The sequence below is a fragment of the Tursiops truncatus genome, chromosome 11 (genome assembly GCF_011762595.2).
Source record: "Tursiops truncatus isolate mTurTru1 chromosome 11, mTurTru1.mat.Y, whole genome shotgun sequence".
NCBI classification, from domain to species: Eukaryota; Metazoa; Chordata; class Mammalia; order Artiodactyla; family Delphinidae; genus Tursiops; species Tursiops truncatus.
In genome coordinates, this window is record NC_047044.1 from 5,205,853 (window position 1) to 5,224,890 (window position 19,038).

Genomic DNA, 19,038 nt, shown 5'->3' on the forward strand with positions numbered 1-19,038 from the left:
GGTGAAGATCTCTGTCACAAAAGTAGCAGCTAAATTAGTGACCAATCACTATTAAGCACTTACTCTGTGCTAAGCACACTCACAAGGTATCTCTTCACCCTCACCACCATTCTAAGAGGTGGGTGCCATTATTAATCCCATTTTACAGATGAGGAAACTGAGGCACAGACCGGTTCAGACACTCGCCCAAGTTCACGTGGCTAATAAATGGGGGAATTAGTGTTTGAACCCAGGTTGCCCAGCTCCAGAGCCCACACACTGAACACTCCATAGCTGCTGCTGATGGGAATTATAAATCTCTCTGCCCACGTGAGCGGTATCCTAAGAAGCAACAGCCAGATCCACGGACGGACAGACAGAAGGAGGGACAAATGGACAAGAGGGCGCGAGACACACACAGCAGACCACAAAGGAACCGTGAGCACACCCAGTGATCAACCTGTCATCATGACACGTTTGTCCCCACACGTATCCAGCAGAAAAAGATTCCCTAAATTAGGAAAGTACTCACTCGAAGGTTGGTCCTTGTCTGTGCTAAAGGGAAAATTGTAGGGGGGAAGAAAGGAAACACATGGTTAAAAAAACCATCCTCAAACCTGTAATCTCTTCATATGACAAGACCCGGCAGTGGGAAGGTTGCCAAAGAAACCGGCCAGCTGCTTTCTCCTGGCAGCTCTGTAAGCAGGCGGGGCCCTCGTGAAAAGCAAATGGCAAACGAGGTTCAAACCTTCCCCTGAGGCTCCCACACCTAGAAGTGTCTGGACTGTGTCCTTTTCGTGGTTGCTGTGTTAGTTTGCGGGGGGCATATTACACACACAATAAAAACACACACATCCTAACTTTAGAGCTGGAGCATGTTCATACATGTACACGCGTGTGTCATCACCACCCCCAACAAGGCACAGAACTTTCCTAGCACCCCCAATGTGCTCCCCCATCCCGTTACACCCCACAAGGTTACCACTGCTCTGATCTGTCTTGCTGGCCTTTCATTTTGTCTGCTCGTCTATGGAATGAAATCGTATGTACTCTCTAGTGTCTGGCTTCTTTCACTCCCTTTTTATTGTTTTTGAGTGGTTTTTCTCTGACTTTGTTGCTAAATTCTCCGCCCCAGCGCACCTCCTAGAAGCAAGGTTCTGGGCCCCAAGTAGGCCGAACTCTCCCTGGAGAGCCGGGAGGCCCCTCCGACCGTGGCCCTGGGGGGTGGAGAGCGCAGCCTGAGACCCAGGGCTCAGCACGGGGGCAGCTGCCAGGAGGGGCACACGTCCCTGTGCTGCCCTCACAGACATTTCCGAGCTCATCAGAGGCTGAGAAGGGTGATTTTAGGGCTAGGAAGGGAGAAGGGGTGCAGCGCCCGTGACCGCTAACTGCACCCTCCCTCTCAAGTTCCCCAAACACGGAACCTGAAGCTTCAGCCTTGACAGGGCCCCGTGCAGAGCCGCTCAGCGGCTGGGCGACAGGGAGGTCATTTAGTCTCCCAGAGTCGGGGTGGGACTGTGGTGGTTCGAGGCGGGGACAAGCCCTCCTCCCAGGGTGACCTTGGGAGGGTAAATGGGCCGACGAGTGCACGGGCCCCGCTGGCAGGAGGGACCAGCAGCGGTCTGCTTCCTCCGCCCTTGGCCATGCTCGGCTCACCGCCTGGACCACAGACCTTACCGTCATCGACTGGCAGAGGTTTGAGCCCTTCCCGCCACCCCATCCTCAGTGAACACCCAGGAGCCGTAGACCGGAAGGACCTCAGGGCTGGGGGCGTACAGGAGGGGGAAGGTGCCCTCACCTACATCACCTGTAACTCTCACAGCAGCCCCAACAAGTAGGCGCGGGTCCCCCTTTATCAGAGGCGTGAAGAAGCTCAGAGAGGGGGAGTGACTTGCCCAAGGGAACACAGCTCAGACATGGCTGATCTGGGATTTCAGTCCAGGTGGGGCTGGCTGCCCAGCCTGTGAGCAGAAGAGAACTGAACTCACCCAGCTGGGGTTGCTGAGGATAAAATGGGTTAAGGGAGCTGAAACAGCCCAGTGCCCTGCACACAGTAGGCCTTCAGTAAGTGTTAGACCGGAAAGGAGAATCCACAACTTTCCTTCAAAAGGAACCCACTCTCAGACCAAAACCGGAAAGACCTTTGGCCCAGACCGGGGTGGGCTGCGAAGTGGGGAAGCCAGGCAGCCACATGTGGCAGGGTCTGGAGAAATACCGCCCGGCAGGGAGAGCCAGGGCCCCTCTGCAGCTCTTGCAACTTTGCAAAGATGAGAAACATTCTGCCTGTACCCAGTCAAGGTTCTACAATTCACAGGGCAGAACAAGCATCCCAAACCCAGGGGCCTGCAGCAGGGCTGGGCTCCCGCCCAGGGAACGGGGCAGGGGCCTGGGCAGGTGCCCGGAAGTGTGAGCCTACAGGTGGCAGGAGGGAGGAACCTTTGGCTGGGGCCAGTTACAATCTCCAACGAAAGGGAGTCCAGGAATGCAAGACGGCCATGTCTCCCTGGAGAGACAACGCAGCTGGGGTGTTGAGGGCTTGGGTCGGGGGTGCGAGGTACGTGTGTGGTTTCCTTTACCACCCAGGCAGTCAGGAGTTTAGTCCATAGGCCAGCCTGGTCCCGCACTGCTAAGGCCCTTCTAAAGGTTGAACTGCGGCCTGCAGTTCAGAGACGCGAATGGGACCCCCTGCTTCTCCCAGACCCCAGGACTCTGTGGCTCTCTTGTTGCGGAGCGCACGTGCCCGGCCCTCGTCCCGATGTGAGTGTTTCCAGCTCTGCCATGAAGCACATGCTGTGCAGGTGGGTGTCGAGGCAGAGGGGAGAGCTCATTGGCGGATCGACCTCTGGTGTCCTGCGTGCGCGGACAGGCGAAAGGCTGACAGCTGGTGGACCCGGGCACTCCAGGTCCCAGCCCCACCCCGTATACAGTAGGTGCTCACTAAACACTGGTGGTATGAGTGAGCCCTCTGCGCCCTTGCCTCCTGGCACCGGTTGGAAGTTTCACGCCCGGCTGCGGAATCTCCCTGCCATGGATGAGGGTAAGGCTTCCCGGCAGCACCCGGCTCCGGGTGTTAGGAAACCAGCCTGGGGTTGGGGTCCAGAGACCCCAGTTTCCGGGTCCCTCCTGGCCCCCAGTGCCTGCAGTGTGACCTCATGACCGAGGGCCAGAGCCCCTTCCGCCCCCAGCTCTGCCTGTTTTGCCGGGCTTTGCGGAGGGTGGAGGGCGAGCCCCGTGAGGGCCAATGCAGGCCCCGCGGCAATTAGAGCGGTGGGCAGGGTGAGGGCCCCTCCCAAGAAGGGAGGGAGAAGGTCAGGCAGGTCTGCCCCGCTCCGGCCCCAGGCTCCGCCCCTGGTCCCTCCCTCACCCGCTCTCAGTGAGTTGCTCCACCGACATCTCCGATTTCAGGCCGCTCTTGGTGCTCTAGGAAACAGAAAAGAGGATGGAAAGGGGGAACCACAGAAAATTCTAGGACCACGCCTGCCACGAGAGGAGACTGTAGTGGCCAAAGCAGCCCCAAGGGACCCAGTTTGCTCTGCCTCATCCGCTCCTCAAGGGGGCCTCCTGGGCAGCCCTCACCACTGGGGCCAGCTTAATTGTCCTTCTTCCCACAGGCCTTGAGCCCCACGAGGATGGGGATCGCGTCTGCCTCATTCCCCAGGTATCCCCAAAGTCTGCCCAGTGCCTGGCTCACAGGGTATCAATGGACACGTGTTCATCTGAATAACAAATGAATGAGTGGGTGAATGAATGAATGAGTGAGTGGGTGGGTGGGTGAATGAGTGAATGAGTGAGTGAATGAATGAGGGGTGAATGCATGAAGGAATGAAGTCACCTCTGATTTACACACGTGTAGACAAAGCTATGACACTGCTCAGTGGAGAATTCAAGTCAACTGTTTTGAACAGGTAAGAGAGCATTCTCCTGAGTTTGGCTGGACTCAGCGTGTTCTGTCAGGTGGGGTCAAGGGAAGCCGGCTGCTCCCCAGGTACCCAGGGGCTGGGGGAGCGGAGAGCGGAAGCAGGTGGGGTCTGTTTCTGGTGCCCGGGGTCTGTCTGAGAGAGAAAGCATGGACTCCCGGGGCATCAGCTGCAGCAGAAGTCCTGCACATGCTAGACAGGGAGCACCCCATGGGTGGAGAAACCCAGAAAGGTCCTGGAACCTTCGTCACACCCATCTGTCGAGGGATGAGACCATCGCAGTGAGAGGGCAGTGGCTGTGGCCCCATGTTGCGAAGACTCCAGAAAGGCCGTGAACAGATGGCCACTTATGGCCCATGTGGTTGCCGTCAGCCAGGACCTTCGTGATGCCTCAGGTAGGTGCCGTCTGCTGGGTAAGTGGGACTGGCCGGCCCACACAGACCTCCCCGTGGCCTCACTGGACTCAGCATCTCCCGCCCACAGCTCCAGCCCAACCCCCCACTGCTGTCCTGGTGGGATCTGGTGTTTCTCATGGCTCCCTGGAACTCACCCCAGTTCAGCCCCCGCCCCGTGCAGCACGCCCCCATCCAGGGTGTGGCGATATGGCCCCGAGATGTTCAGCCAGCAGGCAGGCATCCTCCGGCGCCCTGCACCTTACCTCCATGATGATCACCTCCACCTTGACATTGGTCGGGAGGGACAGGTCCGGCTGGAAGCACTTGGCCAGGGCCACGAGGAGATGCAGGGTGGCCAGCAGGTCCTTGTTGAAGATGCCTGGGAGGGGAGGGGGCACAAGGTCAGAGCCCTGGGGGACGACCAAACCTGGGGCCACGTGGTGGGTTCCTTATCGTCACAACCACCCTCTGCAGGCCAAGGAGCTCTGCGTCCAGCCTTCAGGAGAGCAGAGGTCCGGAGATCTACATACGGAACGTAAAAATAGTCACACTTTGCCCCAGTCATCCCTCTTCTGCAAGTACAGCCCAAGGGCACAATCTACCCTGTGGACGGGGATTTTAACACACAGATGTTCACTGCAGTGCTGTTTAAACAGCTAGACGTCCTACAGCAGGGCCCTGGGTGAACAAATTGTTAGATTTAAGCTGAATGCGACCTGATTCGGGGCCAACATTACAAACATCAATTATTGAATGTGGCGAAGGTAGTGGCAGGGGACCCAACACAAACCGGGTTTGAAAACAGTTACATCCTCACCACCCGACCTTGGTGAAGCTATTCAGTGTCTCTTGGCCTCAGTTTTCTCATCTGGAAAATGGGGAAGATGTAGAGGTTGGAATGGCAGGAAACCATACCAAATGGTCAACGGGGTGGGGCTTTGCAACTTAGCTAAATTAATGAAGCAGGATGGTTAGTGCCCCTCTGACGAGGTAGACGAGGGCGCGTGTGTGATGCTCGGAACTCAGTAAGCAGTGGCCGCATTGTGGACAAGGCTGCATTTTATCACCCTCGTGCTGTGCTTCAAGGCAGCACCCCCCGCAGCCCGAGTAGGAGGCTGGGGCTCTGCCCCCCCCCCCCCCCCCCCCCCGCCTGACACCGGCCCCACGCACTCTCCACGCTCCACTGGGCCTGCGGCTCCTCCACCTGCAGGCTCTGGCCGGCGGCCTCCAGGACCACGGCGAGCTTGCGTCTCTGGCTAGCCGCGGTCAAGGCGATTTCCTCCACGTCCAGCTTGACTCCAGTCAGCTTCTCTGAGGGCAGGGGAAGGAGTAAGAGGGAGAGAGAGGGTGGGAACAGCTGGCTGGGGCGGACAGTTGGGGCCCCTGCAGGGGATCCACAGCTAGTCTGCTTCCTCCAGGGAGGCAGGGTGCTGCCCTTCCTCATGGGCCACACAGGCTGCATGATGGGGTGAGCCCGTCCTGGGCTGACCTCACGTTGACCATTCCTGTGCCCCCCACCCCCAGCCTCCGACACATCAACGCGTTCCTCTTTCCTGTGGGGCAGGGTGGTCCAGTGGTTAAAGCCGAGACCCCTGGCTCCCCTACTTTCTTCACTGTGAGACCTTGGACAAGGTACCAGGCCTCCCGGAGCTCAGTTTCCTGGTCTGTAAAACGGGCATAGTCACAGGACAGAGTTGTTCTGCGGATGAACTGCACCTGCTCCGTGGCAAGGGCTCAGGAAGCCGTAGCTTGTGGGACTGTCCTGCAGCCAATCTGCGAAGGGCACCGCAGAGGGCACTGGGCAGGACCCAGGCTGGCCCAAGGGGAGTCGGGACCACCCAGCCCTCCGGGATTGCCCAGCTTTGGAAGCATCCACTTACGGAAAAGGTGGTGCAGGATGAGCCCATCGAAAATATCCTCCTCCAGGCTGCGGACCACGATGTGCTCGGGCAGGAGCTTAGCATTGATCCACTCCGTCAGCACCTGTGGGCCCCGAGTGACAGCTGGCCCAGGGCCACTCCTCACCCGGCCTCTCACCAGGCTCAGCTCTGCCCTCCTCCCACCAGCCAACTCCTACCCGTCCTTCAAGGCCAGGAAAAGCATCACCTCCTCTGGGAAGCCTGCTCTGATCTCCCAGGCTGAGTCAGAGGCCTGCTCCGGGCTCCTGAAGACCTGACCACTACGGGCTATTGTTTGTTCTGTGTAAGGTTTTGGTAATACATGGGCGCTGGTGTCCCGCCCCCTCCCACAAACTGCAGCAAAGGCCGAGGGCTGTCCCTGGAAGTCAGAAGTGCAGAGAAGCAGCCCCCCATCCCTTTAAGGGAGCAGCCCGAGCTACACGGGACTTGGTGGATAAACACCCCAGCTCCTCTGCCCCAGCAGGAAGACTCCAAGGTGTCCGCTCCACACTGGCTCCCAACGGTTCCCAGCCGGCTTGAGCTCCGACAACCATCACCTGCTCCATCACCCTCCCTGGGTGTCTCCTTCCCACCTGTCTTACGTCCCTGCTCCCCTTCCTTGTCTCCTGCGATTACCTCCCAACTCAATATTTGCACCTGAATCTTTAGTTCAGCTTCTGGAGGAACCCAAACTAAGATGAAGTGTCAGCACGCCGCCAGGTTTTCCTCTGTGTCCCAGGGTGCAGCAGAGGGAAAAGTAGATGGGGGGATGGACAGAATGGGAGGGAAGAAGAAAAGGATGGAAAATGGGCCACAAATCCTCTAGGGGGTCAAAGGTGGTGCAGGCCAGGAGGCCTCCTTGGAGGAGGCAACAGAAAGGCCCCATGGAGACTACAGAAGTAGGGCAGAGGAAAATGGAGGTCCCAAGCCTGTGTCCAGCTGGTCCTACAGCCAAGAAGAGTACCAAGAAGTGGGTGATGCATGCCTATACCTGCCCACTTCGCCAGCTGTCCTCTGCCCTGGGCAGCTGAGCCAGAGAAGGAGCACGAGATTGGGGGTCAACAACCTGGGTCAAATCCCAGCTCTGTCACTGGCCAGCTATGTGTCCCCCACAGGCCAGGTCACTTCTCCGAGCCTCACTATCTGCTCCCTGGGATGCAGGTGACAGGATGCCGTGAAGTTTGCTGGGATCATGTACGTAAAGGCGCACAGTCGGTGCTCAATAAATATCCCTCACGCAGCCGCTCAGCAAGTCTCCCAGGGGCCGGCGGGATCGCCACCCACCAGCCTGAGGTCGGGGAGGGGAGGCGGCGGGCTGCGGTCCCCACCCCAGGGAGACAAGAAGACTCCTGCAGAGAAAGAGGCTCAGAGAAGGATGCCACACCTTTTGCAGTTCTTCAAGTTTGGGATCCTTCCTGGAAGTGGGTGGCAGGAACTTCTTCTTTTCTCCTGGAAGCAGAGATGAGCATATGTGCCTGGGGACCCTGCAGGCCGCCCCCAGAGCTGGCACCTGGACCACAAGAGGAAATCGGTCACGCTGCTTCACACGCACACACACACATGCACACACACGTGCATACAAGTTCACTCACACACACACACCTGCACACACATGTACAAACGCACAGATGCACAGACACGTGCACCCACACACACAGACACACGCAGTCATAAACACACAGGCACACATACATACACATGCACTCGCACACAGAGACACACACAGACACACACACACACACACACCCTGAGCACCAAACATCCAGAGAGATTGATTTCCCGGACACGCCTCATCCTCTGCACCTCTCTTCCTTTGCCCATGCTCTTCCAGCCTCCCCCCAATGCCCTTCCCCCCCCACATTTCCCTCATGAACACCAGCTCATCCTCAGACACTGCAGCATCTATATTTTGGGAACATACTTAAAGTCGAAAACTATTTCTTGTCTATCTGGAATTCACATTTAACTGGGCATCCTCTGTTTACCTGGCAACTCTACTCACATATGTAAGAAGGAGCCACGGCTCAGATGAGCCCAGCTTCCCGGGCTCCAAGGGGCCAGGACAGAGTCCACCGGCATCTGTCTGGCTCCCCCGTATGGGCACGACACTGAGGCTGCCTGGCTCGTCCTATGAGCCCCAAGACCTGTTTCAGCATCTCCTGCAAGTTTAAGAACCTCAGAACCCACAAGGGTCAGGGCCAAGGGGGACCTCTGGAATCGAGTCCCAAAGGATGGGGTGGGAAACTGAGCCCCCAAGTGGGGCAGCCTTGCCCAAATCCACAAAACGCATTGCCTCTGTGTTCACGTGGCCCAGCTGGAGACGTCTAGACGTTCTGAAAACCTCTGCGTACCACCCAGCCCCGTGTGTTCTGACGAGAGGAGGGCGGGCCCTTGACAGACGCCTGGGGAGAGAGCGAGCAAGCGTGTGAGTGGCTGTGGCCCTTCCCTGGAGCAGATTTCTTGCCACTTGGAATCATACTATGTTCCAGCTCTGCCTGCCAGAACTCTCAGTATCTCTAAACCAACTCTAAAACAAAACATAAATATTTTTTCAAATCACGAAGCCCCACCACCCGAACTGCAACTTTCCTCATGATGCTTTCCAACCTGAAACCACTTATAAACCGAGAGCGCCAGTTAACGGAGCCGGTCCCGCGACCCTGGACTTGGTGCTGTGCTACGTTACTCCCTGTGCCTCAGTTTCCTTGTCCGTAAAAAGGAGGTAAAAACACCCACCCTCAGAGTAATAGGTGAGATGCTGTGTAGAAGAAGTTCTCAGCACAGGCCCAGCCCAGAGGGGGCACACACAGCAATCAGTATCCTGACTGGAGATGTGCGGTTATGTGGGAGACAGGGATAACTCTGTGGAAGGTTCCAGAAGCAGGGGGTCAAGTATAAAGCAGGAGGCAGAGGCAGAGGCTGGACAGAACCGGGTGTCCAGCTGACAACTTAGCAAAGCAATGCAGTACCCAGCACGGCTTGTTCGGTTCTTACAATGCGGATCCTGCCCCCATCCCCCGCCGGCACGGCACCTTGTGAGAGTGTCACCCCGGCCGCTTGGTCCACCCTCCCGGGGAGGTGCAGCAGGTTGTAGAGAGACTCCGACTCCATCACTGCCTTGCCGGCCCTGGGGATGCAGGAAACAGGACATCACCCTCCGAGTCACTCTAAACTCACTCTGTGTGTCGTTTCCTCCAGACCAGGAGGCACAGGGAGAGAGAGGGTGGGAGCTGACTTTGGATGGACAAGTCACCGCGCTGCCTGGGCAAAGGCACGGGGCCCCTGGTGAGAGGGAAGCTCGGAGCCGATTCCTACAGGACACAGGTGCGGAGAAAGGCAGCGACTGAGGTCCCGACCTGGGCAAAGGCTTGGCCGGGAGATGGGGTCCTTGGTCAGGCGCAGGGCGGCCAGCCCATGGCCCCACTACAGCACACGGGAAGCCCACCCACCCTGGGCAGTAGGACCAAGGGAGCAGCCCACTTCTCAGAGCTTCATGGATCTAGAAGACCCTCGGGCGGAGCTCCAGGGGGAAATCTGGGCGGGCCGCATGGAGCTGCTATGGTTGGTTGCGTGAACACACTGATGGGTGACATCTGCAGACCAGGAGCTCCTGCGGGCGCGGGGTTGGGGGACGGCAGGCCTGTCCTCTCTGGGCCCTGCGCCTGAGTCAGGGGGACACAGAGAGGCACCGCAGACTGTGAGTGAGTGGACGGGACTGAGGTGCAGGCTGGGCTCTCAGGGGGTGGCCTGGCCCTGCCTAGCCCCAATTCTAAGCGAGGTTCTCCACAACGGGGCTTGTCACCCCGGCCTGTCGTGGTGGTTTGGGGATCTCTTTGCTCGCCAGGAAGGGCCAGCATTCCCAGAGCCCACAGGTACCCTTCTTCGTCCTTGCCGGGGGCAGGGGCCAGGCTCCCCCCGGGCCCGGCAGATTCAGAACCTCCTTCCTGGTCCCCTGGACTCACTTCCTCTCCTGCTCGGCTGAGGGCCCTGCCCTCCCACTTTCTCTCCTGCCCCTGGGTCTTCCCCAGCACCCCCAACCCCAAGCGGACATGTGGGGCAGGGCCCTCATGCAGCAGAAGCTGGTGGTCAGCTCCAGCCCCGGGGAGGCCTGGCTGGAGCGGCAGGGCGCAGAGCTGCGGAGACACGGAAGCATTCGCAGGGCTGTAGCCACCCTGTCACGCTGGCAGCCAGCCTGGGGGCACTGGGGCACTGGCTCCGTCCTGCCCTAAAGTGTGGGAGCGGGGAGAACACAGCTACTGGGCCAACTCCATCCCCCGTATTCCCAAGCTTCCTTTTGGAGGGGATTCGGTTCACAGGGTGTGGCCAGAGGAGAGGAAAGAACTTGGCCTGGGGGTTGAGGGATTGGGTTCCAGGCTGGCAGCTCCTCATTCTGGCTGTGTGACTTTGGGCAAATACCCTCCCCTCTCTGGTCCTGATATTTCCTTACAAGGAGGGGTTGGACTCGATGCTCGCCAAAGGCAACTGAGTGGACGCAGAGCTGGGAGCGGCCTCCAGCCATCAGCAGCCCCGGGCAGCCCCTTCCCTGACCTGGGCCTCTGTTTCTTCATCTGGAGACTGGGGCTTGCCTTTCTCTCCCCAACACCTCGGATGAAGCTTAGGGGAGATGACAGGGTGGAAAGGGAGACTCTTGGCCTGGCTACACGAGAGGTGGGCCAGTGCCCTCCTGGCTGTCTGGGCCTCTGGGCAGGAGGGACGGCCGCCTCTAAGCCTGGGTGGCGAGAGGGCTGCCTTGCAGGCTCCCTCCCGGTGGCAGCTCAGCTAAGCCTGTGCTCTCTGGGCTCCATTTCCACGAGGCCCCTCGGAGCCCTCCCTCCGTGTGAGCTCAGACGGCCGAGCAGAAAGCCCCAGAGGCGAGGACTCACCTGGCTGCTTCCTCCACACCAGGAAACGAAGGCCACGGAGCGCAAACAGTGGTCCCCGAATTCCAAACCAAAACAGCTTCCGGGTTCCCTGGGGCGGCGGGGGCCCCGCAGGGGCAAGAAGCTCACTTCCTCCAGGGCCTGTGGCTTCTGCCGGGCCTGCCGGGCCGCGTCTGCACGGAGCTTCCTCCTTGCCGGGGCCGTAGGGCCTGATGCTCTGAAAGCGAAGCCACTGCAGCCCCACCGGAAAGCTCTGCCCCTGGGGCCCAGCCACACCTCCTTCTCTCCCTCTCGCCTCCCCGGTACGCAAACCAAGCCAGTTCCTGAGGCCAGAGGCTGGGAGTCGGCTTCCCCCAGGCCCACCATCAGCAGACTGTCAGCTCCAGCTCCCCGCCCCCAGCCTCTCTCCTGGACCACGCGGGAGCCTCTACTAGCTGGACTCGCGTTGCCAGCTCCACTCGCACCCCACCTCCCACCCAGGAGGTGCTCTCCACAGGCGACCAGAGGACCCACCTCACATCCCAACTCGCTCAAAAGCCGTCAGTGGTGTCCAATAGCTCTTAAAATGAAATCCATATAACTGATTCACTTTGTTAAAAAGCAGAAACTGACACACCATTGTAAAGCAATTATACTCCAATCAAGATGTTAAAAAAAAAAAAGAAATCCAGTCTGCCCAGCTCGGCCCTTGGTGCGCATGTGACCCGCCAGCTACACCTCCATCCTCATCTCGTATCCTCTCCCGCCCTCACGCCCTCCCAGCCACACTGACACATACCTTCCTTCTTCGGGGTCTTCACACTCACTGTGCCCTCTGCCTAGAAGCCCCTACGCCAGCTTCTAAAATGGCTTAGTTCGCATTGTTATCATCAGCTTAAGTGCCTCCTCCTACAGGAAGCCTTCCCTAGCTGCCTTATCTAAAGAGTAGATCCCCTCATGATTCTTTACCACAGCCCCGTTAAGGTTTCCTTTGTCCCAGTGCCTAGAGCAACGCCTGGCACAAAGGGGGCTCAATGGATAAATATTGATGGCTACTGTTTCCTAGGCAATCAGGAAGTCTTTCCAAAGGGGAAGTGGGCTTTGACGGATGTATAAGAGCTTGCCAATTGAAGAAGATGGGTAAGAATATTCCAGGTAGAGGGAACGTGCAAAGGACTAGAGGAATTCCAGAAGGAGAGATCCCAGGACAGCGGGGCAGACTCAAGCTGGTCTCTAGAGCTTGAATCTTCATGAGCCAGGCTGAAGTCGCGAGTTTCCATAGCGACAGGTGACAGTGCTGGGTGACCGGAAGCTAACCACCCCTTCTCTGCAGACAGATCCTGCAGAAAAGGGGGCAGAGCAGATGAGAAGCGTGCAAGCAGGAAAGGGTGGCTGTTCGTGAAATGTTATGAAAATGACAAAAGGTATTACTGATGTTGCTGCGAGTATCTGTTGAGTAACTGACGAAGCAAGCCTAACTGTCAGGGCTTTAATCTTACTAGAACCCAGCCTCAGAGGCAGGTGCTTTCATATCCCCACGTTACAGAGGAAGACACAGAGGCGCGTGGTTTAGTCTGCCATTCTGAAGCACCCACGCGAGACCGGGATTCGTGACAAAATGCAGTGAGAAGGAGATGTGCCTGGACACCCATTTTGCTGGGGCAGGTGTAGTGGGCACAGCATGGCTACGGATCCCATGCTTGGGTGGCAGCTTCCTGAGCCCTGGATTGCATTCTAGTAGGTGCATTGCCCAGGGTCCCGGCAGCAAAGAGATGGCACGCTCAAATGCGGAAGCTGGAGAGTACTTAGTAAAGGGACTGCTGGGGCAGGGTTTAGGGAACCCAGAAGACATAGCACCGCACCCCGAGGCTAGCAGTATAGGAGCTGTCCCAGTTCCAAAGCCTAAGGGGGCAGAGGCAGGAACGGATTCCAGAGCCCAGGAAGAGAATGACACATGCGCTAAGAGGGGCCACGGCGAGGGGCTGTGGCTTCTGGTAAAGGATGCAGCCAACCCCCCAGCAGAAGGGCAGAGCCAGAGGGATAAATACCCTGACCTCACTCTCCTCCAAACGCCTTTTTCCTGCCAGGGCCACCCATTGGTCAAACCCAACTGGAAGTCAGAGGCCAGAAAGCCCACTGACGCAACAGTCCATGCATGAGTTCGGGGTGGAAAACAGTGGCAAGTGGATCTGAGAGGTGAATAGAAAATACCTGGCCCCGAGATCGTGCCTCTGGAGCCAGCCATCATTCGGGAGCTCCTTGGTGGTGGCCAGCGTGCAGTATTATTCCGAGTCACTGCTGGAGGACCCCCTCGCCAGCCTGCTCCCACAAACAGCCGTGGCTCTGTGATCACCTGATTTCCTGTGTTATATTCCCTTCTGCTTCAGCAACTAAAGTGGTTCCAGTTATCTGCAGCTGAATCCCAATTAACGTAGGATTGGTTACCAGAAATAATTGCAGGCAATGTACCCTCCTGGATGGGGATCTGGAATGGGTTACTAGTTCTGGTTGATTTCAAGACAGTGAGGACCTAGTAACCGTCAGAGAATGAAATCTAGTAGGTCAAAGCACACGGTGGCAAAACGATTACCTGTAATCGCCCAGAACTAAGGACCTATTAAACCCCTAGCTTCGGCAGACTGCGTTGTGGCTTCCATACACGATATGATACACGTTGTTTATTCAAGAACCGTGGGTGAGTTTTTTCTTTATTGTCATACCAAAGAGTTGCTTAAAAGTAAATAGTCCCAGGGCTTTAAATCCTCAGTCCAGGTTACCTGGTACTCCTCTCTAGTTAGAGTACCAGGGAGTTCTTATAATGGCCCTAAAAGAATTCCCGTCTCTTGGGGCTGTTACAGGGATGATACAGCTGAAAATCAGATGCAGCATCTAATCCTGTGTGCTGCAGACTGAATCCACAGCCTCGCCAAGTTTCCTGCGTGAAAGGCAGGGCATCCTCTGGGGGAAGAGAGGGACTCTAAGCATGGAATAGTCACCTGCAATTAAACCCAAGCGCCCAAGCCTGAATCGCGGCAGCAGGAGCAGCCCTGCCCCCATGGCTGACGGGAGAGGCTCTCCCCTCCCAGGAAACTTTGTAATGACCTCATGGAGGTCTACCTTGCAGGACAAGCTGGCTCTTCTCACGCAGCATCCCTGTCACCCTCCCAGCCCCCAGACTTAAACAACAGTCAGTTCCAGCCTGTCCTGGAGGGCAGATACAAAGTCAAACCCGGGGGGTGAGGTTTATATCTTTTTTAAAATGGTAAACATTTGCTAATTTATGTCAGCAAGAAAGGGGAAACATGTACGGGAAGGGTGTTGGGCCAGGGAAGAAGAGACACACTTGTAGATCGGGCTGCATTCACTGATACAGATGTACTTGCTGGGGAGTCTGAATCCCGGGGCACCAGTGGGACCAGCTGGGAGTGGTTCTAACCCACTTGCCAGGTTGCTTACTGAAAATGGACTTGGCATTGGCCTCCACTGAATGAAAATGGGATGACAGCCATATTCCTGGTATAATGTGGAAGGATATTTGAGTGGATTTGTCACATGTGGCCATCTCCCCTGAGAAGACCCAGAGGACATATCAGTGGCCATCCTTGGTAGCCCAGGAATGATGCTGGGAGAAGCTGCCATTGAGACGGGCCCCCCAAGTTCAGTGGAACTGAGGTCACTTCAACATGGCAGAGGCCAAGGGGCAGCCTTTGTTCATCTAAGGCAGGGTGGGTGTATCAGTTAGTTTCTGCTGCATAACAAACCACCCCAAAACTTAGTAGCTCAAAACAACAGCCGTTCTATTTAGCGTGTGACTCTGTGAGCTGGCTTGGGTGACCTCTGCTGGGCTCTCTCATGCTTCTGTGGTCAGCTGGTGGCAGGTTGTCCAGAATGGCCTCATTCAAAGGTCTGGCCGTGGCAGGCTCGCGGTTGACCACATGGGCTCCATCTTCCAGAGGACCCACTCAGGCTCATTTACACAGAAGTCTCCACGCAAGAAGAGACAGTAAGCCTGGATGCACAAGCGTCTACCAGATCTCTGCTGTGTCACATCACGGGACATCGAGAAAATGATAGAATTTGTTTCGCGTCCTGGCTGAACAGGTAAAGCTGCTTGTGGCCAGGGATGGCTGGGAGGATCCAGAAGTAGAGCTTCCCTCGGGGTCAGCCCTGACCACAAGGGGAAAGCACCTTGGGCTGTGCCAGTTAAGAGGCTTAGTACCCAAGAGGGGAACACTTTTGCCAGAAGAACACAACCTGGCCATGAGTGTGTCCCATTGCCACTGGGCCAACGGGTAAAAAAAAAAGAGGGTTACCATGTTGGATGGGGATGTAAGCCTGATTATTTTAAGGGGAAGTAGGGTTACTGCAACACAGTAGGGGCATGGAGGAGGGGATCTGGAACCCAGGAGAGTCCCTGGGGTGCCTCCTAGGACTGTCATGTCATGTGCTAAAAAGGAATGGCAACCCACAGCCCCCCCTAGCGACAGGACGAGGAAAGACTCAGAACCCTCAGAAAGGAAGACTGAGGTCCCCCCGCAAGACAACAAACAGTGAGCAGCTGAAGTCCTGGTTGGTGGGCGGGGGGAGGTAAGGGTAAAACAAATCTGTAGTGAAAGTAGAAGAGAAATAAATATAATTACAGCCCATGACCAGCCGCGGAGAGGACAGTGACGATTACCCATACTTCCTTCCTCGCGGAGTTACACACACACACACACACACACACACACGCACATGAAAGTGTACATACTCACATACACGCCCTGCAGAACATCTCCTGGGTTCATATTTTCCTGGTAATGTCTCAGCTTTTGAGACCCCAGTTCACAGAATGATTCTCTCTCTCAATACCAGTTTTTTAAACTTGAACTTCATATAGGAAACTTATAATTACTTTATATAGTTATATTAGAGTTAACCATCATAGCTATGCTTACATAACGATATAAAGTACGTACACGACACTTACATCCCAAAATCTCAATACAGGTTTGGTTGCTTGTTCTATTTTTTTAACATTTTACTACGTTTGCCTTTTCTTTCACTTTTTCTGAACCATTTAAAAATAAATTGCAGGGAGGGGCTGTGACACGTCATCTCTAAATATTTCAGAATTTATCTCCTAGAAACAGGGACATGCTTCTACGGGACACATACCGTTATGACACCCAAGAAAATTAACACTGAAATAGTAATATTTTCATCCATATTCAAATTTCCCCAATTATTATTATGCAGTTCACAGGGGTTTTGTTTATTTTTTTTTTACTGCAAGATCCAAGCAGGATCCCAGGTTCCACTTGGTGGCTTTTGGCTGTCATGTCTCTTTAGAGTCTTTTCCTCTGGAACGGTCTTCCACGACATGAATATTTTTAAAGAGCCCAGGTCAGTTGTCTTGTAGAATGCTAACGTCACCATCTCTGCCATTTCTGGATCTGCTTCTATTGACTAATCCTTCTCCTGGTTATGGGTCACATTCTTCTGCCTCGTATTTCTAGTAATTTTTTAAACTGAATGTAGACATTAGGGATTTTACGTTGTTGGGAGAATTTCGCTGCATTCCTTTAAACACTGTTGGCATTTTTTCTGGCAGGCAGTTAATTGTGAATTACTCTGATACTTTTAAAGTTTGCTTTTAACCTTGACCTCCTCAAACTCTGATCTCTGTCTCCTCAATTCAGTGAGACCACTGAGTTCTCTGTGAGCTCCCACTCCTGCAGCCCCGTCCAGGAATAACGTCCAGGCAGGAAGGCTGGGCAATCGTAGGGTTTACCTCATTTGTCTCTCCCTTTTCTTAAGGTTCATAGACCTGTCCTGCCTCTGGTCTAATGTCTGAAATAGTTTTCTCCTACATTTTTGCCCAGTTTTCTAATTATTTCTGGTGGAAAATTAACCCTATAACCATAGAAATCCTTCTCCCATGAGATCATTAGAAAGAAGAGGTACATCTTCAGTAGACAAACATCATCTTAACTAACTAATCAAAATAAATATCCCAAGAAATGGGATAGATCAACGTGTTATGTCTCCTGATAAGAGGAGCTGAGAAGAACACACAACTTCTGCCGAAAACGCACAACCCGAATCTAATCACGAGGGAAGCATCAGACAAATGCAAGCTGAGAGACGTTCTAGAAAATAACTGGCCTGTACTCTTCAGCGTCAATGTCACGAAGAGTAAAGAGAGACTGAAGAACCGTTCCAAATGCATTTCTTTGGGGAAAAGGACATTATCGGGACAACTGGAAAAACAGAATTAAGGCCTATAGATTAGATAACGCTATTGCGTCAATGTTATTTCCTGGTAACGACACCTGTACTAGAATGATGTAAGAGAATGTTTTTGTTTTTAGGAAACGTACATCAAGGTATTTAGAGATAAAAGGGCATAACCTATGTGACTTATTCTCAAAGATTCAGGAAAGATAGATAATTATCTAGATAGATAGACAGATGATACACAGATCTCTATCTACATAGATTGACCTATATCTAAATACCTGCATCTATATATATATCGAGTAGAAAGGATAAAGCAAATACGGTAAAATGTTAACATTTATGGGGATTGGGGTAAATATAGGAATTCTTTATACTAATCTGGCAACTTTTCTCTAAGTCTGAAATTATATAAATATAAAATGTTAAACAAGGGACTTCCTCTTTTAGAGGAAGGGGTAGAGTAGTGGGCCAGAACCAAGAAAAGCCCCATTTATGTGGAGCCTACAGACAATTTAAAGTACGTGTGGAATTCCCTGGCGGTCCAGTGGTTAAGACTCCGCGCTCCCAATGCAGGGGGCGCGAGTTCCATCCCTGGTTGGAGAACTAAGATCCCGCATGCTGCACGGTGCAGTGGAAAAAATATATATATGAAAAGAAAAAGGAGGTCTTCACCCTCATCCTTGTTTAGTGTCACTGTAAACGTATGGATTTTTTTTGAATTCAGAGTGCTATACTTTCTGATGCCCAACTGTCCACAACATGGACACGCTTTAAGACGGTTCCTATGTCCTATGACACGTCCCATCACCCTTCGAATACTCCTTCTGGCTTTCTGGCACAATGTCAGTGCGTTTAAACAACTGACGTGGTCGGAAATCTCGAGCTACATTCCGAACATGTAGCAAATCAGAATCCTGCACAGGTGGAAAGGCCACCGAGGGTCAGCAAAGGAGACAGGATTCAGATGTACAATGTGACTTAAACGTTTTACCCTATCATGGCTGTCCTCAGCCCATTGCTGGACTGAGCCACGGGTCCCTCCTAGGTCCGGGGGGGGAGGGGGAGGTGTGAATCATGGGTCCTAGCTCAAATCCTCCTGCCTCCGAAGTCTCCCAGCCCACCTGCATCTCTGCAGTACATCACGGTCTTATTTTCTTCCCACAACTTGCCCTGTCTGCACCGACCTTGTCCATACTTTCATAGTCACAATTTTAACGTTTCGTAGAGAAAAGTTAGATGCACCTGAAGCAACCCACAACTTCTGCGGGGAGGGTTTACAGCAGGGCCAGCGTGCAGCCCCCAAGATCTGGCCGCACTGCGGGTCACCTCAGGGTCTCTTGCCCCAACGTGTAAGGAGGGGACCATCTCCCTGTAGTGGCCCTTTCATCCAGCCCGTGCCACTGGCCGCAGGCATCCCCCGCTCTGGTTTGGAACCAGGTGCGTGGGCAGACTCACCTGCTCTGTTCTTTATTATGACTCAGCTGCAGCTGTGACTCCGCCACCCTCTTCTCCCCATGGCTCCCGCCCATGAAACCCTTGGTCGCAGCCCCCCGGGGCCCCATTCCCCACACAGGGCATGAGCTGGCTCCTTCCTCGTCCAGCTGGCAGCTCCCAGGGAGCAGGGCTGTGCTGGCATCCTGTGGCCCCAGCACCAAGCACAGGGCTGGCACAACCGTGACAGCTAAAGGCACGAAAGAAACCACGGCAGCCAGACGGAGGCAGCGGCCTTTTTTGGGATAAACCACAGCACATCGTCTGGGTGCTGCGC

At 54.9% G+C, this 19,038-nt stretch overlaps 1 protein-coding gene across 9 annotated transcripts in view; it reads right to left on the bottom strand.

Moving 5' to 3' along the window:
- PARVG (parvin gamma) overlaps positions 1-18,938 on the bottom strand; it is a 30,472-nt gene extending 11,534 nt beyond the window's left edge. For 2 of the 9 annotated variants that reach the window (XM_073788093.1, XM_033865874.2), the window contains exons 1-9: positions 11,073-11,804; positions 9,222-9,316; positions 7,574-7,638; positions 6,172-6,274; positions 6,008-6,088; positions 5,462-5,602; positions 4,555-4,670; positions 3,344-3,399; positions 512-534 (exon numbers count right to left, since the gene is read on the bottom strand). In XM_073788093.1, coding sequence (XP_073644194.1) covers positions 512-534; positions 3,344-3,399; positions 4,555-4,670; positions 5,462-5,602; positions 6,008-6,088; positions 6,172-6,274; positions 7,574-7,638; positions 9,222-9,300 — 664 coding nt within the window. In that variant the 5' untranslated portion in view covers positions 9,301-9,316; positions 11,073-11,804. Of the gene's footprint in view, positions 1-511; positions 535-3,343; positions 3,400-4,554; positions 4,671-5,461; positions 5,603-6,007; positions 6,089-6,171; positions 6,275-7,573; positions 7,639-9,221; positions 9,317-11,072; positions 11,805-11,847 lie in introns of those variants that run through there. The other 7 variants (XM_033865870.2, XM_033865876.2, XM_033865875.2 and 4 more) reach the window with 7 other exon arrangements.
- Positions 18,939-19,038: the final 100 nt, after the last annotated feature.